General features: G+C 40.8%; 1 protein-coding gene across 1 annotated transcript in view; it reads left to right on the plus strand.

The window, feature by feature from the left end:
* The window catches only part of LOC146798868 (nesprin-2-like), a 1,144,883-nt gene that overhangs the window by 574,963 nt on the left and 543,502 nt on the right, over positions 1 to 26,418 (plus strand). The window contains exon 66 of the mRNA XM_085627789.1: positions 2,576 to 2,785. Within this exon, the coding sequence (XP_085483915.1) occupies positions 2,576 to 2,785 (210 nt within the window). The remainder of the gene's footprint in view (positions 1 to 2,575; positions 2,786 to 26,418) is intronic.

Raw genomic sequence — 26,418 nt, forward strand, 5'->3', positions numbered from 1 at the left:
CAGAATTAAGAATAATCTTATAATGAGGGCTTGAATAATTAAACTAAGATGTAGTCGCAGGCTAGGATCATCAACAGGCCTCCACCCGTTGGTAAACAATGTTGACTGGAGGCTGAACTCAACACAGAAGTGTATTGTTTGTTATTATCCTATGGCCACTTTCATTTTAACAAGAAAACGCCTCTGCTTGCACCATGGGCTGGTGTACAGGGATTGACTGTCAATCTGAATATTTGCCTTTCTCATGAGATGATACCGTATACTGAGATTTATGGTTCCTAAGGCAGTCTCTCACTTTATAAGGAACTATTGAGTGCCAAACCTCATTAGCAACAGAAGCATCTTCCTTGTTCAAGGGAGTCTAATTAGCCGTTTGCTGTTTTTCTTTTTGGAAGCAATACCTGGATTGGGGTTGTCTCAGCATATAGTCAGTCACCTCTCTTCCAAAGACATACTTGCCCTTGTCGGAGGCCAACACATCGTTTCTCTTGAGTTTCATTCCTCTACTATCTCTTATGTTTTTTTGGATGAGGATGAGTGTTGGAGTAGGAGTCATCAAACAGGGTATTTTTGTTCTAATTATACTTCTTTTGAGGTGTATTTTACTTTGGGATGTGTGGCTCGCTGATTTCCTTTCCCGCTCACATGAACGTTGCTAAGCTCAGCATTTAATGCTCTTCCAGGAGAAAAGTTACAGTTTTCAGTCAGATGATAGTTAATACATATTCTACATTGGGTAAAACACCCTCTCTTATTTTAGCATTAATGGTGGTCCTTTTGTTTGCTCAAACAGTTATGAGATTAATTTCTTGTATAGCCTTTTGCAAGAATCTGTCTCCTCTTGAATGTTTATAAGGCATGCACATCATGTTTCTGTGAGCATTTGTTGTTCTCATGTGATTGCCTTTCTCAGTTCATTATGTAAAATGTTGTCCCCACATAATCTCTTTTGAGTGAGACAATGTTCTTCTATTGCAGATTTCCTTCTACTTTAACTATGTAACTAAACATTAATTTCCTGTTACTGTTAAACAGTATATGTTTTCTGATTCTGAGTTGCACTGCTATGGTTGTATGTCGAGATTTTGGATACAAAATATGGCAAAACAAAAATATTGACAAAAATATCCAAGACACAAATGATGACTTTACATTCTTTGCATGTAAAGGCCAACATATCAACTCCATAAATATAGAACAGCAAAATATGGTCACAAAATAGGTAAGTATATTAAAATGTGACTATTAAAGAGTATATCAATTAAAAAACATATATTACCTAAAACATGAACTGAATAAATGCATATAATATCAAATATATAGCATTAAAATTAATAACTTACACATTTTAAATATGTACTTTAAAATAAATGTTAACAGATATTAAATAAAATGTATAAACAAATACATTTATGAATACACACTTATAACTAAATAAAAATACTTACAATAGCTAACAATAATTGAAAACAGTATATGGTAAACATTTTAAAATACATAAACAATACCAATATTTCAATAGAAAATAAGCTTATCACTATAAAAATAAAAATACACAATAATTTTTTTTTAAATAACGTTTAAAATTAAATCACAAAAAATAAATCTTTAAAAAAGTTAAAAACAAAAAATTAGCATTACAAAATAGACTTCTGGGGGTTAAATTCACTATTACCACTCCAAAGTAAGCAACAGAAGGAAAAATGATGGACTTTCGAGGGGGTCTAATTGACTATTCCTACAATAATGTAAGCAAAATAATTACAAATTAAAGTTACTGTTTTAACAAGTAAAATAAAAATTATTTACCAATGGAGAAAGCTGTCCTTCTGTCCATAAGTGCCTGGAGGTGGATCTATCTGAGGAGAAGAGGGAAGGAGAGTGTCAGACTTGCTGGAGCTCCTGACTAACAGGGTGAGCAGAAGCTGCTGACCCCAGAGTTCAGGGTCCCTTGCCACTGACCTGAAGTGTGCCCGAAGTTGGCTGCGCTGCATTCAGAATGGCACTAAGACTCTAAAACTGAGCGTACAAACTCCAAACAAGAGGGCCAGCACTGCACCTGTGCCTGAAACTGCTGTACTATATATTACAACTAGTTAGGGGAAGGTGGGTGGAAGGGATCCTTGAACCGTCTGGCACTGCATTAATGGTTATTTGTACTTGTATATTGTAGTGTGTAGTATTACAATTTTAAGTTTGTTAAAGTACTTTCTATTCGCTGCCGTTGAAAGTCAGGTGCTGAAGGAGTTGTACTTGGCCCAGTTTGAGGAGCCGTGGTCGGATGCATCCACAAACATCAGAGGCAAACGACCCCTGACCCCTTGGCTGAGGCCAGGTAGCCCCTGTTTGTCCTGTGTCCCTACGAACTGGGTCTGGCAGTTACCATTCTTAGTATGACACTGGGTTGTCCCATGCCATTCACCTCCTGGTGAGGTTAACATTTCTGTATGTTATTTGTTGCCCATTAATCATATTATGTTTATTTCATTTATCGATAATTCATTCTTATACCGCATTGCAAATTTAATGAAGAAAAGAACTGTATCATTTAAAGAGTACTTTTTATGACCTATAGGTTTCCGACAGCCAGAAAGAAGTTATTTTGCATTCAAAGGAACTGCATAAACAGGACACTGCTTTGCAAGTTCAAGAAATTCCTAAGGCTGAAATGGACATAATGAGACAAGAAGATTTGGATGGGAGACTTGTTGACCTGAATAGAAAACCAAAGCGTGGACTTGATCGTAAAAATGCTATAAAGAGAAAGGACACATCAGTGAGCAAGGTGAGGGCAGAAGATTATGAAATTGCAAAGCTACCGGTTTGTGTCTGGCTGTAAAAAGAACTTTTAAAGTTGGTGTTCCCATGAAAGGATTCATATAAATTAACTACGCCACATTTTCAAGAAAAATGGCACTAGTTGGGCAAGGAGATTTAGACAAGAGGCAAAGATCAAAGCAAAACAGAGTGTTAGGGTGTATTTAGGGCAGGAATACAGTTGCAAAGAAAATTGAACGATACTTCTAATAAACACGTTTTAATTTTAAGTGGACTCTTCATAGAAATACCTAAAGGAGAAGCTTACTAGCCTGGCCATTGTGATCTCTCACTTACCGTACTGGTCAGATGACTGTGCTGTGCTGACTTCCATGCCCATAGGACCAAAAAAAACACTGCATTTAATTGTCGGCCTGTTGACCTAAAGCGCACCGTGTGAGACTGATGTGAGTGCCAGGCTCCTGGCAGTTCATCGCATTACTATTTCGCTGTGTTGTCATTCTGCCAGCAATGGCACACTCTGTGCAGTTTTGTAAAGTGTTTTATTTCAAAGAATACTGGTCTATTTGTGATATTTTATATTTTTAATGCTTTTTTCAAAATGGAACTTGAATAAAGCAAATGTACACGCCTTGTAAAAATACAATACTGGTAAAACAATACATTACATGCTTTATTTTCCACAGATAAGCATAGGAAGAAAAACGTCCACGTTCTGATTGACCATGATAATTTGATCCCCTCAAACCTTTTATCTGAAACATATACCCCAATATTAAGTTACAAAGTAAGGGGTCAGTGCAAATCTCACTGCCAATTTGCAGGGCAGCACCTTCACCTGTGTCTTGGGTTTTGAATGGATACACCTCGCAAATGTCTGCAACTCACGTGCATTAAATGAAGGGCTTGTTTCTCACAAATTCACAAAGAATATTTAAAAACATTCTTGTGGCTTTGGATGTATCGCATCCATAAGGTTTGTTTTCTTCACACTCCATGCTACTTCTTCCACTCCTTCTATACTGAATTGCCAACTAACTGGCCTTTCTATCAACTGATGTTATTCAACTGATTACTTCAAGGGGAATTATTTTGCATTCAGTTGAAGCCATATTTACTCATCTTAGGGTATGCGCTTGTGTACTGAGCCACACCATGTTTCACTGGAGTGACTATAGATTAGCCCATACATGACCTTCTTGGTTCATTCTTAAAGTTGTAACTTCTGAGGATTTTCACAGTTGTTTTAAGCCACCACACTCTTAAATAGGGGCTGGTCTTGGAAAGTGAAGAGAATGAATTCCAAAGAGATGGCCAAAACCTCATTTTATATATATATATATATATATATTCACTGAAAAAACCATAGGTTTCACACATGGTATAGTTAGCTGGACATTTCTCTCATACAAAACCAATGAAATTCCCCTGTTATAGTTAGTTCAGCTAACTATAACTCGCGCGCCCGCAATGCACTGCTGATGACGTCACATATTACATCACTCATGACATGGTCAGTGACATCACTCATGACATCACTGATGACATCATCCAGTGAATGTGTGTTTTTCTGAAAATTACATATGTTTTATATATGTATATCTCAAGGTCGATGGAAGAATAAATGGGTATATAAGTGTCTAAATGGATGATTTGTTTTTGAAAAATTGATTGTGTAACTGACTGATTAAGTGTATCATAGTGAATACATGGCTTAGTGAGTAATGTTTAAATATGTAAATATCTGTATCAGTCTCTCACTTTGTGTATAAGTGGCTGCATGGGTTGGTGAGTAGCTACATGGGTGTCTATATAGGTTATTAGTTGGTTTTTTGAATATCAGTCTGAGTGTCTGCATGGTTCAGTGGGGGTATTACGTAGTGCATAGTTGCATGAATGAGTGACTCACTGTTTGTATGTGTTGAAGACAGCATGTGTGCAGGACTGTATGGGTGGATGAGTGTGTGTATGGGTGTGTTAGTGAGTGAATGACTGTTTCAATAGTGTCTTTATGAGTAACTACATATGTTTTAAACTAGTATATGTGACTATTGGTGTATATAAGTGAGTATATGTGAGAGTGAGAGATTGAAAGAGTTCCTGTATGAATAAGTATGTGTTTCTATAAGTGATTGTTTAAAAGACTAAGGGCCTCATGTAGGAAGCCAAATACCGGTCGGTAACGGCCGATTTTCGGTAATTATACCGTTACCGACCGGTATTTTGGCTTTTGAGATGTAGGGGGAGAATTTCATGATTCAGTATTTACCGAATCGGTAAAATTACCGAATCGGTAATATTACCGATTCGGTAAATTTACCGATTCGGTAAATACCGAATCATGAAATGAGATGTAGGGGGAGTGTGTGGTGGGTGTGGGGATTCGTTATTTACCACCAACTAAAGGTTGGTGGTAAATGACGAATAGGTGAAAAAAAGCATTTTTGTGCACGTTTAAGTGTGCAATGTGGCAGACATACATGCCCTTAGGGCATGTATGTGCGCCACATGTGCACACATGGCCGAATCAGGGGTGCAACAGGGTGTCAATGTGACACCCTGCCACCCTTGCATGTGCTCCCCCATTACCGAATCGGTATTTACCGATTCGGTAATGAGGCATACCTTCCCATGAATGGGAAGGTATGCCTCATTACCGAATCGGTAAATACCGATTCGGTAATTACCGAATTTTTCCGATTCGGTAATATTTACCGACTCATTACCTACATTGCATTTACCACTTCATAAATACCGAATCGGTATGATTCGGTATTTATGAAGTGGTAAATGCCAGCCCACCTACAAAAGGCCCTAAGTATGTGTAAGTTTCCGTAGAAGTAAGTGTGGTGGTGTGTGTATAACTGTATATGCAAGTAAATGTATGTTTGATTCTTTATTAGCATGAGTCACTATGTGTGTGAGTAACTCTATGGATGAGTGGCATTGTGTAACAGGATGTATAGGTGTATAAGTACATATGATGAGTGAATACATGTATGACTGACTGTATATGACTGTTGGTGAATGAGTGGATGTGTATGTGGATTGTTGTAACTGGTATTGGTATGTCGATTGTTTTGAAAATTTTAGTCTCTATTTTTGAATGTGTGTATCAAAGGTTATATTAGAGGGAGAGGAGGTCTGCCACTCTACCACAATGATGATGTCATCAGTGATGCCATGAGTGATGTCATTTGAGATGTCATCAGTGATGTCATGAGTGATGTCACTGACCATGTCATGAGTGATGTAATATGTGACGTCATCAGCAGTGCATTGCGGGCGCGCGAGTTATAGTTAGCTGAACTAACTATAACGGGGGAATTTCATTGGTTTTGTATGAGAGAAATGTCCAGCTAACTATAACATGTGTGAAACCTATGGTGTTTTCAGTGAATTTGCAAGGTTTTTTAAATGCTAATTCCTAACTATAACGTGTGTGAAACCTTTGGTTTTTTCAGTGAATTTGTACGTTTTTTTAAATGCTAATTTTTGAATTATTAAATTAAATATTTTTTTTAAAAAATAAAAATAAAATTCCTATGTATTCATTTATATATCATCTGTATCCTTTTATTTGTTTTTGCTCTTTTTTTTAAATTTCAATTAGGATAAAGTTGAACAGTTTATTTAATTTTTGCAATTAATTTTTCTCCACTTTTTTTTTAATATAAATTCTTGGGGTGCGCGCTCTGAGCGCGCTCCTAGTACGTTTTTGTAAGTTTTTTATGAATACCGTCGTACGTTATTTACGTACGCATATATACGTTATAGTGCGCGCTGGGAGCGCGCACCCAGTACGTATGCGTACGTACGTACGCATGCGTGCGTGCGTCGTACGCGCTCCACGCGGTTCACTTCCGCATACGTTTAATTTACGCGCAATAACGTTCGCGTATACGCGTGTTCAACGTATGCGCGTTACGTACGCGCATATGACGTATGCACATGCGCACTTACGCGTTCGCGCATGCGTAATCACAAGGTGCGCGCTCGGAGCTTGCGCAGTGCGCGCACCTCGGGTTATATGCTTAATAAAACAACACTTCTTATTGGTTATCATTACTTTCAGTTTCGGATTGTTTCAACACCACACCCAATCCCCTCATGGAAAGTCATGTGATCATGAATCATCACTTTTGATTGGTTTGAAGTACTTTCAGTTCCAGATTCTTCCCAAACCACACCTACTCCCCTCATTATTAGTTCTGATTCCTTTGGAGAAGGAGCTATTCTGTTGTTGAGAGACAATGGCTGAACAGCAACCATCTTCAGACAGTGACCAGGACATTCTTGAGAGGCAGAGGAGCAGGAAGCAGAAAGACAGCTTTATATGGCAGTTTTTCACTTTTCCAGAGGGACAAAAAAAGGTAAATGCACCTAAAGTTACTTGTGTACTTTGCCAAAAAGTCTTGTCACGTGGGAATCCTAACAAGAAGTATTCTTTTAGCATTCACACTATGTTGAGGCATGTTGACAGAATGCATCTGTGACTTTTCGTCGAGCTTCTGGAGCAAACCCTCCACCTGCTCAACCGACGACATCTGCAGCAGCTCAGCCGAGCACATCTTCGGCAGCTCAGGCGAGCACTTCTTCTGCAGTGGTGCCTTTGCCTTCTTCCACACCTCTTTTTGGACCACCTTGTTTTGCGAGGTTGTCCACACGCTGCACTGATTGCGGTCGACTTATTTCTGTGTGTGAGACCAGTCTTGATCTCATTCAGAGAAAATTTGATGCGCATGAGTGCAGTAGGCCATAGATGTTTTTTCTTTTTTTTTCTTTTTTCTCTTCCTGTTTCCCTCCATTAACTCAAGGGCTCTTTTAAGAGCCACTTAAAAACTAAACCCCCAAAATTTTGGGGGGGGGGTTTATTTTTTTATTTTTTTGGGGGGGTGCACGCACCCTGCGCGCACCCAAGGATGTTTTTTAAATTTTTTTTTTTTTTTTTTAAATTAAATGTACAAAAAGAGGTGAAGAAATGGAAGCATGAAAAGGGAGGATTGAGAAATACAAATATTTTTCACTTATTTTTTTAAAAAAATAAATTATTTTGAACATTTTTTTTTTTAGTATTTTGCAAGGGAACAGAATTTCTTTTTTTCTTTTTTCTTTCTAGTTCTGCAAAAAAAGAAAAAAAAGTATTAATATTCAATCATACATTACAAAAAGCATTACTTGTTTTTACATATTTTACAAAGCAATTTTTTGCCCTTTTTTTGCTGTTTTCAGAATTTTTTAATTTTCACTTAAAATAGTGAAAACAATTGTATTCATCATTTAACAGCGGGCAAAAAAAAAAACAATCTGAAAGATTGTTTAAAAAAAGCCCAAAAACTATCCTCACTAAAATATACCTTGTTAGAAATATTACATATATATTACAAGTACTTTTCTAGATGAATAAAAATTTTCTAGATAAACCGTCTTTAAACCTTGTCGCAAAAGCACACATGCCAAAATAATTTCTGTCAAAGGAGTCCACAATTGTTTTTATTACTTTTCCTTTAGGCCAAATAGTAATTTCAAAATCCTTTTTAAGTGATATCTTCAATTATAATCCTTTAAAATTACAAAAAATGCTTTCTTCAGATGCAGTTTTTAGTTTTCAAAATTTAGGTTTCAGAAAAATTAAGTAAGAATTGGGTAAATCATAAGGCAAACGTTGCTTGAAAATCAATTGGGAATCATTACACAGTGTCCAGCCTTTTTCACATTTAAGATAAACTGTGTAATGTCCAGAAGTTACAGTAGGTCCTTCATGAAAAATTATTGCAACTGTAACAAAAGTTTTTCCAGAAATTGATAATTGTTGTCCTGTAAACTTCTTTATTAAAGTATCCAATTTTGAACCATCAGCTCTACAACGTTGCATCATTAAAATTACATACTGACCATATTTCTGTAAAAATAACGTGGAAAACATGTCAGATTTACATTCAGAACATTCCATGTTGTGATTGGCATCTTTAACTAATTTACTAAAAGTCACTGATTTACTTTGTGGTAATGGTAACAATATGAACCTTTCTGAATCAACATTACTACTACATGTGTTCATACAGTTTTCACAGCAATGTTCCCATTTGTAACAGACACCAAATAAGTTTTCTACTTCTACTCCTTCATCTTCAAGTACACTCAAAATATATATTAAGAATTCCTGTGCATCTTGCTGGACATTTTCTTTAAACTGTGTAGAACCACAACATACATCTAAAAGATTTCTAACATCAGTAGCACTTTCTATTTCAGTTTTATCAGTACTCAGCTTCTCAAAAAGGAGACTCAGCAGAGAACACAATCTTTTTCCATGATTTACTATTATCTGTTCTAGCAACTTTTCAAGATAAAATACAACATTCAGCACTACATTTGCATAGCAGTTGACACCAGAGCTATTTTCAAAATGGCAACCAACAACCTCTTCAACACTGTCCTTTTTCTTTTTCCTTGCTATCACATCACTGTCCTTTTTTTTTTGTTCTGTTCACCCACATTACAGATATTTTCAAATTTCCTTTTCCGAGAAACAACATGTTTTTCAATCACAGGATACTGTCCTAAATGAGGAGCATAGGTTATTCTTAATCTATTATACTCCTTTACACAGTTTGTATCAGCACTAACTTTTGAGTCATCAAAGTCTATCATAAATAAACCAGATAATGTTTTTACTCGTGACAGAGCAACATATGCCATACCTTCTTTGAACACAGTAGAACCAATGTTTACAAAAGCACTATCTACAGTCAATCCTTGAGACTTGTGAATAGTTACAGCATATGCTAGAGAAAATGGAAACTGCTTTCTACGCACATATAAGTCTTTCACAAGCATGAAACGAACTGAACAACGACAAATGTCTTTAACTTCTTCTATCTGATCAAATTTTATTTTTAAACATTCAATTCCTTCTTTTTTTCTGATAATTAATGGAACCCACAACTCTTCCCATAGCTCCATTCACTAAACCTTTTTCTACATCCAAATTTCTCCTTAAAATCACTCGACAATTCATGCAAACATATAGATTTTTTTTCTAATCCAGCTGTTTTGGAAATGTTCTTCTCTAGTGAATCCAATTTATTTTTCAGTTTGCCTGTTTTTTTTTTTTTTTTTTTTTTTGAAAAACCTTTATTGACATGTCAATCAAGAACAAGTATGGGCCTACAACCCCCCGGGGCCGGCCGCTAAGCAATCTGAGCAACAAAGATCAAATGTAAACACAGGCAGCATCTCGGGGAGCAGAATCTTCATACTAATACTGTGAACAGCGCAGGTAGGACCCCAGGAGAAAAAAGGTTTTCATTTTACAATGGAACAAGACAGAAGGATCAGGTGCCGAACAATTTCCCAACAGCGATAAAAGGTATGCAGAGTAATAGACGTAAGCAATAAACAGCAATCTATTGGATCAATGGCGTAGACACAGGAAATTCAGGATGGGGAAGAATATCATAAACAGTTGCGCCTGCAGTCCCCCGCCCGAACTCCCAGAGAACACCCCGGAAATTGTGGCACACATGAAACGGCAACGAGTCATAACAAAGGAGGTGTATCACGCTGATCCCAGAAAAAGAAAAACAAGAGGAATCAGAGAGGAAAAAGGAGGCCATGGAAAAAGAGGTGAAAGACTAAAGAATCCCCTCCCCCAACCCCCCACCCTGCACCTCTGCAGATGAGTACGGCCCCCCCCCCCCAGCAGTGTGCCTGTCGCCCTAGAACCAGACCCGAAATATAGAAGAATAGGGAAAAAGAAGTAGGAAAAGAACCCCACCAGACGGGGGGGTATAGAAAGTGTTAATAAACTGGAGGAGGGCCTTCAAAACATACCCCCGGCTTCTCCCTCCCGCACGGTAAGTTTTCCCCAAAGTAAACAATAAACAGCACAAAATCGATCGTATCAAAGAAAGATGGGGAGCATTATGCACCTATTATGCTAATAGCTATGCCATGAGAGCACGCAACCCCTGAGCCCGCCCGTCCACTAGATGACCACCCCTGAAGGATCAGCCTTATCCCTGACCACTCTTTGCAATTCTGCCCATGCCTACCCCTCGACCCAGCGCCATGTCCGATGTTCCAAGGTAGAGGAGTGTCCAAAAACGACCGAGAAGCGACGCACACAGGTGGGGTGGAAGTCTCTGAGCACTAACACAGTCCGCATCATGGAGGGACGGGCTTCCCAGTGCTGCCCCAGGATCTGCACTACACTCGAGGTCCAGGAAGGCAGAAGCAGCCAAAGTAAACAATTGTTGCTGGAATTGTCCCCGGGTCGCCGGAGGCTGTGTACGGGACGAGGCCACCACCTCCCACTCAGGTCCAATACCTCCGGGACAGATCAGACCCTCAGCTAGCCGATCACACGGTAGCATATTGTCCGGAGTGTCCAGCTGTGCGCTAATCTCAGGGGTGGCCGCAACAGTGTCCTCCTGTGCGCAGTGTGGGAAGTCCCTGTGTACCTGAGGACAGGCGGGCCGCCACTGTCCCAACGCAGATGCCACACCGTCGAGCCTACTCCCCAAGACCCCGACGCCATGAACCAAGGAGGAATGAAGAGCACCAAGGGCCTCGAGGAGGTCGCCGTACCCCAGCACAGCTCTCTGCGATCGCTCCGCCACACTCCCAAAAGTCACACACTCCCAATCCTGCTGCGACCCAGTGGACAGGATGGTAGGCCGCATCGCAACAAGATGGCCGCCAAGTATGCTCGACCCGTATTGGGGCCGAGATCCAGGGACAAGCGCCTCGAGGTCCACGTCGCTGGAGACAGGGTTCCGGGGGCAGGCAAAAAGTTATCCGTTGCGTGGTCACAGGCAACAGTCGTCCCCACCACGGACCAGCTCCCGCGAAAATCCGGGAGCGGCCCGCAAGGATCAGGGCGAGATACGGGCGGCGTCCGGGCAGCTCACCATCAAAGGCAGGGGCAATCACCGGAGGATCCGAGAATTGCACCCCCGGGCATGCACTCGGTCCGCTACGCTTGACAGTAGGAACGACCACGACGAAATGTAGGCCGAGTTTGGCACCGCTCCGGTGGACCGACTCCACCCAGTCACCACAGGCCGCTGTTGTTGAACTGCCACCCGGCCAAGGCGTCCACTCGAGGTCCTGGCTCCAGGGCTGCACGGGCCGCAAAGTTCAAATGCACATTTCTCCGGCGATACCGCAGCCAGAAACCTCGGAGTCACACGATCGGGTGCCACTCTCCTTCAGAAACACAATCGCATAGCACAGGCTGAGGATCTCGTGCAGGATATCCGTGCGGGATGCGGAGGTTCACGGAGCCGGGAGTCTACGCTGCCGTCCCGGTCGCCATCTTGGCTCCTCCTCCCAGTTTGCCTGTTAATGTAAAAGTAATTCTTTCATGCTGAATTTTGTCCTCTGCTTCCATTTTCTTAATCTCTTCCTTTTCCAATTTCAAAAGTTCCTCATTGAATATTGAGCACTCACGTAGTGTTGGCATTAAGCAGATTACAGTATTTTTTTCAGCAATGTTCTTGTATATTTTCTCTGCAACTATTTCTTCATTTGGAAATAAATTATGTAGCATCCTACTCTGTAATGCTTTTTTGCCAACTTCTGTGAGTAGTCCAATTCTGATATCTTTCAGAATACTTGCATAATCTTCGTCGTTTGCTTGTCTCATATTGGTAGTGAGTTCTTTGTACTCAAAGAACGACCAAATATTCGCATTACCAATGCTTCCTAATGACTTCTTCGTGTCTTCATGTGTCACAGTATTAAACACTGGTTGTCCTTTAACTGGAGTGAGCTGTAAAAGATCTCCAAAAACTATGACGTGTTTACCTCCAAATAACACGTCATAGTCTCTCTTAAGAATTTGTTGCATTCTTAAATGCACAAAGGCAAGCATTAAGTTTGAAACCATGCTCACCTCATCAATAATGAGTACTTGCATCTTCTTCAACACTCTTGAAACTTCGAAGCATGCTTCTCCAGTTAGCTTGTGGTATTCTATTTTGTTCTCATGCACCACTGGTAACATTAGCAAGCGATGTAAGGTAATTCCTTTTATGTTATAGGCTGCTAACCCAGTTGGAGCAGTTACCACACAAGACAAATTTGAAGCTGTTTTTTGCTGTAGGTAGCTTCTGATGACTTTTATTAAGAAACTTTTACCAGTTCCAGCTTGTCCACTCACATACATCCTGATTGGTTCAAATGATGTGCATGAGCACTGTTTTTTTTCATGTAGTAATCCATGATCAATTTTTTTGGTGACTTCTTCATAAATTTGTTTTTGTTCTTCATTCAGTTGTTGTTCCAGATTTAGTAAGTCGATTGAATCTTCCTGTGCTTGATTCATAGCCGTTTCTACTTCAGTCATGGCTACTGCAGCTTCATTTTCTACGATTGGTTGTCCTAGGGGATCTTGACTAAGTGTTCCTGAACTTTGGCTGTCTTGAGAAATGTCTCTAGCTACTTCAGCTGCAATTTTTGCTTCCTGTTCATTTTCTTCATTTAACATTTGGACATAAGTTGTGAAAGTACTGCATTCTATGCTGTCTTTGCTAGCATTAAAAGAATCTTCATAGCTTTGAAATTCTCCCAGTAGTTCGTCCTCTGAACGCCATGGTTTAAACAGCTGTAAAAGAGACAAGTAGTAAAATTCCTTTTTGTCAGTAGTGTCGCAACTCAGCTTCCTGTGATTTATCAAACTTCCTTTTGTTTGCTTCACCAAACATCCTTCCTCACCAATTACTTTATATTTTCCATTGTTGATGTCTTCTGTGGCTTTCCGTGAAAAAATGTAGTTCTGCAGCACTTCATAGAGACACATGTTCTCAAGATGATGACTTCTTTTTGGGTAATATGTGTCCAACATGTTTGTTTTCAAAATATCTATACTTTCTGGGTCGTTCTCGGCCAAATATTCAATTTCTCCAACAGATTTCAGTACCCGATTTCGCATTCCTGCAAGGCCTAAACTGACCCAAATTATTCTTCTGGATTTCGAGTAAAGACTTGCAGATGATAACCTATCTGAGCATTCGTAGGATCCAATTTCTCGATGCGATAACATCTTTAAACTGAAACTGTACAGCTTCTTACTGACAGTCTTCTCGTGAGAAATCTCTTCCCACATTTCCTTCAATTCTGTTTTCTCAGATTTAGTGATGTAAGATGTGACATACCGAGCAACAGCAATAGAATTGTCTGCCACATACTGAATATCCATGTTAGCATTCCACATGGATAAAATGACTGGGTTGAAGTCATTTATATATTTTGACTCTTCTTTTCTTCTTAGGTTGTAGGTATTTTTGGGAGATTTTCTGGTTATAGTATGTCGCACAGCTGACATAAAACTGTTGACTCTTCCTTTTGAAAGAACAGGTCTAGGAAATCCAAATCAACACTTTGTGTAGAATTTATCTTTGGTCTTGAAACGTAAAACTTGTTCTTTTAACTTTTTCTCTTCTGTGCTATTAGGTATAGCACATGTTGCATATTCTTCAATGAAAGATAACACTGCTTCATCAGCATCTGTTCCAAATTTTGGGGCATCCTTGATCCACAACAGCATATGAATATGAGGAGCACCTCTTGCCTGGTACTCTTTTCTCCAAAAGAAATCCACTACTTCTCCAAGAGGTGGATTTTTTTTATTGCAGATGAAGGACATCATAGCCTCAAATCTATGATTGAAATATCTGCAAACATTAACCGGATCCAATGAGCACAGTTCTCCTGCTGTCTTGTATTCAATGTTTTTAATGTTTGAATTTGCCTCTCGTAGAAAATCCAATAAATCATCCCAAGCGTACTCAGCACAGCTTAGGGTAAGGAGCCATGTAGGAGTTCCACATTTGAAGAAAACAAGCTGTCCCTTTCCTGCAAGTGCATGTTTTACAGAACAACTGCAACACAAATTACATCTCTGGCCACAATTCCTGTGCGCACACAGCCTTATGGTGTGATTCTAAGCAGAAAACAGAATTTGATTGGCAATTTCAAAGCACATTTACTACTGTGGTAGAGCAAGTGATAATTACTGTTACAGCCTGACACATTTTCCTTGTAGATTACAGAGGCAGAAAAGAGCACATGTCCTTACTGCTTTTTCATACCATGAGCATGTGCAACCTGGGTGAGTGACTACACTAGAGCAAAGGAAATGAGCCTTGGTGACGTTGAATGTGTTTGCATTACACAGTGCTATCTGAAACAGCACACAGAGCTGAGTAGTACGCATGGGAGTGTTGGAGAAGCTGCTGCGTGTGTGCCAAGAGTGTGTTTCTGGAGACTGTGTATTGTCTGGTGCAAGACAGATGAGCAAAGAGACTTCCAAAACTGCATGAAGACTGCTGGGATGTATGTAACAGTGCATGTGTGCTAAGGGTTATTTTCAGTTTTGAACATATGGCAACTACCTGTGCCTTTGCTATTTTGAAAGGGAAATCTACCCTGTTGGTTTCAAATGTTTTAGCTTTTGCCTCTCATTTGCGATTAAGTGATTTCTGCTGACTGCTAACCACCACATTTGAAGAAAACAAGCTGTCCCTTTCCTGCAAGTGCATGTTTTACAAAACAACTGCAACACAAAATACATCTCTGGCCACAATTCCTATATTCACACAGACTCATGCTGTGTTGGTTGGCACAAAACACAGGCTGCCCCTTTCCTGGGTCTGCAATCCTTACAGAACAACAACTTCACAAATTAAATCTCAGACAACAATTCCTATATGCACACAGACTCATGCTGTGTTGGTAGGCACAAAACACAGGCTGCCCCTTTCCTGGGTCACCAATTCTTACAGAACTAATGCTAATTTCAAATGTGCTGCCATTTTCCTCTCTTTTCTTTCAAAGTGATTTCTGCTAAATCCTAACCATCACAATTAAGAACAAGCTGTCCTTTCCTTTCAACTGCAACTCTTACTTTTCAACAGCAACGCAAATTAAATCTCTGTCAACAATTCTTCTCTGCACACAGACTCATGGTTTGATGGTAGGCACAAAACAGTATTCCTCATTCTTACCAGTACACATTAACTTATTGTGAAAACATACTCCATAATATCTTACAAGTTCAAAACAGTTAAATATCTTGCAAACCTCAAAATGTAAAACATAATTTTTGAAGAAGATTCACAATTCTAATTTTTATCTCAAAAATCACCACATACATCCCCTCTCAAACTCATAACTCACCTTTTAAAATAGTTAGTTGAGAAAGAAATGTGCCACTCAAACAGCAGACTATCAGAGTCAGAATATCAGAGCTCCACACCTCTCTCCTCTCTCCAGAACCAGTAAATGGCAATGTTTCCCTCTCTTTTCTCACACATATACATGTTAATTTCAAATCTCAGTGCTTCCCACTTTTTTTCAAATGAAATCACACATTTCTATTGGTTGAAAACTTCAACCCCTTTCCAAATGTACCCTTCCCCCAACTTGTCTCCTGCCTACTACCATAGCAACAGGTCATGGAACACTGCTGTGAGGAGAGAGGTCAGAAGTTCAGCAGACAATGTTTCATATCCAAAGAGCATGAGTGCTTGACTTTTCAAACCTAACAGCAAATCCATAGTAATGTTCTTTGGTTACACATTTTTCTGAACCAATACAAAACATGCTTTTTAAAATTTAAACATACAGCCTAGTTTTTAGTGTAGAATGGTTTGAAACAGCCAATGAGTTCTTTTTATAAAAGAAACTATGTGTGCCTCCATTTTTCAACTGTCTTTCATTTCATATTGCCTTTCTACTGAAAGACACCTCCTGAGTGCATCCAGATCTCCCTGGAAGATGTTCACAGTGTGGATTGTAGGTCACAGCTATGTCTTCTGGAGTGAAAAATTTGCAGAAAAAAGAGGTATGGTGAGAGACCTTGCTTTGCCAAATGTAGACATTAAATGGATTGGTCAGAGAGGGTTAAAGTGGCACCAATTATTGCCTTTGGTGAAAACCTTTCTACATCTCCCACAGCCTAACCTTATTATTGTGCACTGTGGTGGAAATGACCTAGGCACTTTAACTGGGGTAGGTCTGGAAATGCTTATTAAGGACACCTTTGTGCAATTGATGTTGCTTTTTCTACAAACTGCCTTTGTATATTCTAACATATGCCAAAGGCAAAAGTGGAACTGGTCCAACCAATTTTGTCCGCAGATTGACAAAGCAAGGAAGCACGTCAACAAATCTATTTCTGCTTTCCTCAGAGACTATGGTATGGGTTCTATATACCACAACAACTTGCGTTACAACATGCAAGACATTTATAGAGGAGATGGTGTACACTTCACTGATGAAGGCAACAGAGTCTTCCTCTTGAACTTTAGACTCTGCATCGGTACTTACTTGTAGGTACCGAAAAACACACAATAAACACAAGGGCTCTTTTTAGAGCCACCTTATATCTTTTCACTTAATTGCGAATTTTTATTATTTTTTTGTTTTAAAAAAAATTTCGGGTGTGCGCTGGGTGCGCGCACTCGGCGATATTTTTTTTCAAAATATAAATCTTTTTTTTGCCCTACAAGGTCCTACTGTGACCCCCTTACAATGCCTAGTGGGTCAATATCTCCCCACTCTGCCCCCTTTTCACGTTCTGCCCCTTTGTTTATCACCCCCTCTTTATGCGAGAGACAAAATGGCGGCCGCCGCTTTCTGATTTCCACCGATTCGAATGTTTACTGACATCTAACAACCAATCAGAAGTGCACTCGCGCACGGCAGGGTGCGCGCACGGGACTTGCTCAGTGCGCGCACGCTGTGCGCGTACAGATATATATATTGATTTAAATGCTAATTTCTCAGGAAATACTGAACAGATTTACACCAAACCTGCAAAAGGCACTTCATGGACCTTATGGCTACCTCTCTGCCAAATTTCACATAATTCTGTTCAGCCGTTCGGGCTGTAGCTGCGACTAAAGTCCCTATGGAAAAACGCATGGGGAAAATGCGTTTTGGGACCCCTTTTTTCTTGGCCCCCGCTTGACGAATCACCCCGAAACTTTCAGGGTAGGAGCTGAGCGGAGCGCCCCATTAGTTTTGAAAATTTCGCGAGGATTCGTCAACCGGCGCCAAAGTTATTCAAAATAGAATTTTGAGATTTCCTATGGAAACACGGTCCTAACTATAACTACCTACTGGTGACCGCCAGTAGGTAATATATATATATATATATGTATATATATATATATATATTCACTGAAAAAAAACCATAGGTTTCAGGGGTGTTATAGTTAGCTGGACTTTTCACTTGTACAAAACCATTGAAATTCCCCCGTTATAGTTAGTTCAGCTAACTATAACTCGCGCGCCCGCAATGCACTGCTGATGACGTCACATATTACATCACTCATGACATGGTCAGTGACATCACTCATGACATCACTGATGACATCTCAAATGACATCACTGATGACATCACTGATGACATCATCCAGTGAATGTGTGTTTTTCTGAAAATTAAATATGTTTTGAATATGTATATCTCAAGGTCGATGGAAGAATAAATGGGTATATAAGTGTCTAAATGGATGATTTGTTTTTGAAAAATTGATTGTGTAACTGACTGATTAAGTGTATCATAGTGAATACATGGCTTAGTGAGTAATGTTTAAAAATGTAAATATCTGTATCAGTCTCTCACTTTGTGTATGAGTGGCTGCATGGGTTGGTGAGTAGCTACATGGGTGTCTATATAGGTTATTAGTTGGTTTTTTGAGTATCAGTCTGAGTGTCTGCATGGTTCGGTGGGGGGTATTACGTAGTGCGTAGGTGCATGAATGAGTGACTCACTGTTTGTATGTGTTGAACACAGCATGTGTGCAGGACTGTATGGGTGGATGAGTGTGTGTATGGGTGTATTAGTGAGTGAATGACTGTCTCAATAGTGTCTTTATGAGTAACTACATATGTTTTAAACTAGTATATGTGACTATTGGTGTATATATGTGAGTATATGTGAGAGTGAGAGATTGAAAGAGTTCCTGTATGAATAAGTATGTGTTTCTATAAGTGATTGTTGAAAAGACTAAGTATGTGTAGGTTTCCGCAGAAGTAAGTGTGGTGGTGTGTGTATACCTGTATATGCAAGTAAATGTATGTTTGATTCTTTATTAGCATGAGTGACTATGTGTGTGAGTAACTCTATGGATGAGTGGCATTGTGTAACAGGATGTATAGGTGTATGAGTACATATGATGAGTGAGTTCATGTATGAGTGACTGTATAGGACTGTTGGTGAATGAGTGGATGTGTATGTGGATCTTAGAATTACTGAAGAGGTTGTTGTAACTGGTATTGGTATGTCCATTGTTTTGAAAATGTTAGTCTCTATTTTTGAATGTGTGTATCAAAGGTTATATTAGGGTGAGAGGAGGTCTGCCACTCTATCACAAGGATGATGTCATCAGTGATGTCATCAGTGATGTCATTTGAGATGTCATCAGTGATGTCATGAGTGATGTCACTGACCATGTCATGAGTGATGTAATATGTGACGTCATCAGCAGTGCATTGCGGGCGCGCAAGTTATAGTTAGCTGAACTAACTATAACGGGGGAATTTCAATGGTTTTGTACAAGTGAAAAGTCCAGCTAACTATAACACCCCTGAAACCTATGGTTTTTTCAGTGAATTTCTGAGGTTTTTTAAATGCTAATTCTTAACTATAACGTGCCTAAAACCTATGGTTTTTTCTGTGAATTTCAAAGGTTTTTTAAATGCTAATTTCTAACTATGCCTACAGAGATAGGACATGTGAAGAAAGAAGAAAAAATGCACAGAAAGAAACAAAAGAAGTGCAGAAAGAAGCAACAGAAGTCCTCAAAGACGAAGAAAAGTTCAGGAAGAAGGATAACGTGCAGAAAGAACAAAAAGAAGAGCAGAAAGAAGCCTTGTTGCAAAATCATCCTGTACCCTCAACTTTTTCAGACGGATACTGGTGGTAACTGAGTCTGACTAACCAGTCCTAGAGCCAGTGCTATGTTAAAAGACACTTAGAATACAGTGAAAACCCCTACATACACTAGGGAACATTATGCGTTGGGGTCCCCCTGTGATTTGCATGACCTCCTCTGTAAGCCCTTAGTATATAATAGGGCATGGGGATTAAAACTACCTCTTAAAACAGGCCACAGGGCGTTTTTGCACACGTTAACTCAGGCCCCGTCCCCTCCCTTCACCACTGTGTAAACACGCCCTGTGTCCGTTTTTAGTTGGGAGATTAAGTTCATTTGAATCCTGAGCGTCCCTAGGGTCCAACTAGCCCACTAGGTACCTCCAGTAAGTGCCACAGAGCTGCGTTGCAGAGAGGTGTAAAAAGTGGCACGGCCTGGACCACCTCTCTGCAATGCAGCTCAGTGGCGCTTACTGGAAGCACTTGGTGGGCTAGTTAGCCCCCAGGGGCCCTCAGTATTGAAGGGAAATTATATCCCCAATTTAAAACGTGCCATAGTGCGTGTTTGCACACGTCACCTCAGGCCCCGTCCCCTCCCTTCACCACTGTGTAAACGCGCCCTGTGACTGTTCTAAGTTGAGAGATTAAGTCCCCTTGAATCCTAAGGGTCTCTAGGGTCAAACTAGACCACTAGGTACCTCCAGTAAGCGCCACAGAGCTGCGTTGCAGAGAGGGGTAAAAAGGGGCTTGGCCTCAGAACACCTGTCTGCAGCGCAGCTCCCTGGTGCATACTGGAGATGCCTGTTTGGGGCGCGTTTGCAGAGTGCTGCACGGAGGGGGCATGGCCACCGGCACGATACCAGTCTTTTATTTATTTTAATTTTTTAAGAAGGGGGGCTGTGTGGTTCCCCTTCTTATTCTAATTTATTGGCCCTGATGACCCCATCCCCCAGGGCCTGTCTCCTAATTATATTTTTTTGACCCCAATCCCCAGGGCCGGCCACTGTTTTTTATTATTTTTAAAAAATATATATTTATAGACATATCTAGGACATGCTGGACAAACCGTGCGTAACTATCACCATGACGATTTGCGTGATATTCATTAAAAGGCGACTATGCATGCAATGAATCCACGTGGAATGTATTTACACCACTAGTGAAGCTCTGACATGTCTGATGCCCTACCGTGCCTAATCCCGGTAGACACCCTTGTCGTTTATTTATACAAACATGGGTAGCTATTGACGGGCACATTTAATACACATGCACACCAAGCCATTCAAAGGGGGTTCGACAAAAATTCGACCAAAACTATGCAAGAAACCCTCCTCACGGTTAATAAAACACACATCCACTGCCGGATGTGTAATACTTTTTATTTTACTCTCTGGAAAGGGGACGAACATCACTTGAGAGTCACAGCGCGCTCCTGACAGAGCCCAATGCTGTGTTACACCCACCATTGCCTGCCGAGTGCCACACACCTCTGTGTTGTATTCCACTAGCTAGTGCATAGGCTATGACACTCTCTAGCCCATGTGCACTGTAACACCACCCCGTGAATATGTCATGCCACACTTGTCTTCGCACGGGTTATATTGCCCCATCTAACGTGCCTTCCTCGATGCCTATGTTATAACGCACAGTGCTATGCCATACATATTACAATCTGGGATCCATATCTTTGTCACAGTGCATATGCAACGTTACACTCCCCAGCACATATTTTATATTACAACTTTAGAGACTAGTTAGGTTACACAACACTGCCCTGTGCATATTACACTCCAAGGCGCATATCGCATAGCACGCGCTAGTGCCTGTGCTATCTCGCGCTCTCCAATGAATCTGTCATTGCGCACAATGTATTGCATATTATATTTCACGCCCGGTTCATCGTATATCACACTTTTTGGTGCATAGTTTATACCATACACTATATCTAGTTTTCATTTTCAATCGTGCTCTCAGGACTATGTTCTATATAACACTGTGTTCACCTACCCTTTTCACGGGCATTACATTTTGCGATAGGGGGTGGAGGGTCAGGGGGTGTTTCTGCCAAGTGAGCTCGGAGTCACAGTCACAAACGTCCTCTTCTTCCTGAATAAAAGTGAGATTATGCTGCATACTTGTTCATATTTTAAGTAGTTCGCACAGACACAATGTTTTAAAAACAATAAAGTTCCTAATACCCGCCTTCTCTGAACAGTTAGCTTGCTGCCCCATCCCCCTCCTCCCTATCCTCTGTTGTGTGAATCCATGGACTAGCCTCCTCCCTCCTGCCATGCATGGTCTGATGTGCTGCCACTGCCCTCAATTTAGTATGATGTACCAGTCCACTCCTCCTGCCCTCCATTGCCTAATTCTATGCCCCATCATTGACCTCCTGCTTAAACTCTGTGCTTAGCTTGCTGCCCCTATTCTCCTTCCCCCTGCCCTCCGATGTCTTTGTGCATGCCCCTGCTCCATCCTTTTTGCCCACCATGTTCAATGGACCTGCCACTCCTATCTACTCTGAGTGTTCTGTTGAGCTGCCACTCCCCTCCCACCTGCCTAGCATTGTCAGATGACTGTAACCTGTCCCTGCCACCTCCACCCTGCCTGTCCACATGCCATGCCCCTATCCTCTTCCTCCTGTCCTACATGGTCCATTGTACTGCCACACCCTTCTGCCCTCCCTGGTCTGTTGTGCTGCAACTGCTCCTCCTGCCTGCCCCGTGTGGTCTGTTGTGAGGCCCCTTCCCCTGAACTTTCTTGTCTGTGCACAGGTCCTGACCCTCCCTTCTATCCTCCATCGTCCTTTGTGCATGCCCCTGCACCCTCCTTCTTGCCCATCATAGCCATTGTGCTGCCACTAACCCTCCCACTTGCCATGCATGGTCTTCTGTGCTGCCATGGCCCCTCCCACCTTCCCTGTGTGGTCAGTTAGCTGCCCCTGACCCCCTCCCACCTTCCCTCCATGGTCTGTGTGTATGCCATCACAGTCTCACTGTTGCTCTTCATGGTGTGTCTTGCTTCTAGTGCCCATCCTGCCTGACCTCCATGGCTATCTTGCTGCTCCTGCCCTGCCCCCTTGCCCCCAGCCCTCTGTTTACATGTGCAGACCCCTACTCCCTCCCTCCTGGCTTGTCTGTTCCATTGTAATGCCCCTGATCCGTCCCTCCTGTCCTTTATGGTCTGTTATGCTGCAGCTTTCTCTCCTGTCTGTCCATTATGGTCAGCTAGCTACCATTGCCTCTTGCCCCTCTGTTCTCTGTTGTCCATGTGCATGGGCCTGTCCCCTCCCTCTTGCTTTCTATGGATTGTTGTGCTGCACTCCCGTCCTGCATGCCCTGTGTGGTGTATTGTGCTGCTGCAAACCCTGATGCCTGCCCTGCAGGGTCAGTTTGGTGCACCTCTCCATGTCCCTCCTGTCCTCTGTTATCCAAGTCCATGTCCCTACCCCATTTCCTTCCATGATCCAATGTACCATACTTGCGAACATTTTGAACTTGGTAAGAGGGAGATTTTGAAAAAAAACTGGGGTATTGATTTTCCCCTTTGAGTTACATTGAAAAAGAGGAGATTGTAGACAGGAGACAGATCAAATAAAGCCCATTTGAGCTTAAAAACATTGGACGTTTCCTGGCTGAATCGGGTCTGTTGGCATGTATGGTTGTACTACCATTGCCTCTTCCTTCTGCCCACAATGGTCTATTACATTGCCACAGCCTCTCTTGCAAGTCCTGTATTGTTGGTTTGTTGCCCCTGCCCCCTTTCCACTGCCCTCCATGGTCTGTTGTGCTTCCACGGCCCTTCCTGCCTGCTCAGTGTGGTTAAATTGTTGCCTTTGCACCCTCCTACCTGCCTTCAATTTTCAGAGTCAGTGCCCCTGGCCTCTGCCTCTCAACAGTATCCTAATGAACAACTAGATTGCTAACATTCTATATTTATTACAAAAGTGTGGAACGCCTGACATCATCTTGATGTAATCAAAACTGTAATACCTAGAGCATTTCCTTTAGAAATTACATATATGAGAGGGTCTTATTGGCATCAAAATTATGGTTAGTGCTCTAAAAGACTAAAATAAGGACATATTTTCTGGGTTTTCAAATAGCGACAAAGCACTTTTAAATTATTTGTTATCTTTATGTTTTTTTATCCAGTTGACCACTTGATTAAATGTTGCACTTAGGGGAGAGGATGTGGTGTTACTTCCAGAACTGCAGACTTTGCAACTGGGGAACCAGGTTGAAGTTTCTGCTTCAGCTCGACATTCTGTGATTCTGGTCAAATCACTTAGTCTCCCCATGTCTACAACCAAAATGAATTTGTTCTTGTGTGATGTAACCAATGCTCATGTAAAGCACTCCAATACCTGACAAGTCTGCACTATATAACACTGCAAAAACACCAAATAATAAGTGTTTTGCACACTTCTGTCATTGGGCTATATTTGGGCTACATCTGGGTGATTTTGGGCTACATTTGGGCTCTTTTGTCTCCGGTGGCCATCTTGGGAGATTTATTTGTTATGAAGTTTCCTAATTTCCTCATGTACTGCAGTCTCCTCAGTAGGAAATGCTTTCAGTTTTTTACTTTGATTCCATCATGAAGGTATTCAGATGTGTCACACATTTGCCATAAATTCAGAATGTTAGCACTCTTTTTGCTCATTAGATCACTGTAGTAAAGCTACTGCTCACCAGGGAAAACTGCTGCTGGTATTGAAAGTGAATGTTTCAGTCTGCATGTCAGAATGTTTTAATGAAATAGAAGAGGATTTGAGAAGTCACTCAAAATGTGCCCTAATTTTTCTTTCGGCAGCACTAATCATACTTTTTATGGAAAAATGAACCCCCTCATTTTGTTCCTTTTTAAATTAAATGTTTTAAGAGTTACCACTTTAATCCAAGCAAGATGGCTTCAGGTGTGCCATACGTTTATCATAAGTAGGACTGTTAGCGCTCTAGTAGTTCTTTGGAACACTCTGGGAAGCTGCAGTAGAACACAAAGGAATCAACTGACAGTCTCTGCCCTTGTTGGATGTACATGTTTTACTGAGAATGTCAGACTTCATTCTCACATGACTGAGAAAGATAATGTGAATTTACAGAAAATAAGCTCTCAGTTTAGCTTATAGATCACCTTCCAAACCTCTGTGGTAAAAGCATGAGAAAATATTTTTCTCTCAATCATGATATCCCAACAGAAGGTTTTTTCACATGGTGAAATCACCTTAGAACATACCACAATTCCTAAAATGAGTATGGTACCATCAACAAATGATTTATAATGTAACTAAAGTCTTAAAACCTTCTATTAACTGCAATGCTTTTTAATGAGGTGCTATCATGTATATTGGTCCCAAGATGGCTGCCAACACTTCTTGGATGAAGTGCTGACAGCCAATCAGATCGCAGGATGAGATGTGTGGTTAGGCTCCGCCCACATATATATATGCTTTTAAATGCTATTTTCTCAGGAAATACTGAACAGATTTACACCAGACCTGCAAAAGGCACTTCCTTGACCTTATGGCTACCTCTCTGACAAATTTCAAGTAATTCTGTTCAGCCGTTCGGGCTGTAGCTGTGTCTAAAGGTCCTATGGAAAAATACATGGGGAAAACGCGTTTTGGGACCCCCCTTTTTTCTCGGCCCCTGCTTGACGAATCACCCCGAGACTTTCAGGGTAGGAGCTGAACGGAGCGCCCCATTAGATTTTGAAAATCTCGCGAGGATTCGTCAACCAGCGCCAAAGTTATTCAAAATAGAATTTTGAGATTTCCTATGGAAACTAGGTTGTAACTATAACTATCTACTGGCGACCGCCAGTAGATAATATATATACACAAATATATATATATATATATATATATATATATATATATATATGAAACCGCAGAGACAGCGCGAACGCCGTAAGTAGCCTTCCCCCTACTCACTTGTGATGGTGGTCCGCAGCGAGGTGGCTATCCTCCATTAAACAACAGAAACGCTGTAATACGTCAACTCCTTAGACAAACAGCAGCAACGGACACCAGTTAGCTTCGATACAATCTTTTATTCGTGCAGTGTAGCAACGACCACTCAACGCGTTTCGGGAAAACCCTTGCTCACGAGTGTAATGCCGATCGACCAGGAAGTGTTTTTAACATACCATGTGATCGCAATGACAATAAACAGTGAAAACATACTTCGCGGTTTTCGTTCACTCACGATACCGCGGTGTTTTTTTCTTTCAATAACTTTAACTAAACCGTCACATTGCTGTTCACTGATCTTCGGGACAGAAAGCTCTGATTTCACAGGTTAAATAATTACCGAAGGAGTTTACAATTCACAATAAATGTAGTTTTGCCCCAGTGGGCAATTTAACCATAAACATTTACATTAAACTCAAAAATTCATACTCATCAATCAGCAAAATTAACCATAAGAGAGTTAATTCGTGCCCTAGTGGGCATAAAGACCAGATGCTAATCATCTCATAATGTAACAGCGACAGCAGTTAATCAAGATGAAAATGGCTGAACCAGATACTTTAGTTCTTCTGCATTTCTTTAGTTCATCAGTGCCTTGAATATCTAGCGAGGAAAAAAACATATCTGTAAAATACTTTTCTATAATGTTACTTCTCAATTACAATTCCTGGCTTTTAGCATTAGAAAATAAGTTCATTAAAACAATTATTATATAAAACATACAAAAGGTTGCCGACAATGCAGTTTAACAATGTAAAAAACACCAGATGACAGTTGA

This window comes from Triturus cristatus, chromosome 9, assembly GCF_964204655.1.
Source record: "Triturus cristatus chromosome 9, aTriCri1.1, whole genome shotgun sequence".
NCBI classification, from domain to species: domain Eukaryota; kingdom Metazoa; phylum Chordata; class Amphibia; order Caudata; family Salamandridae; genus Triturus; species Triturus cristatus.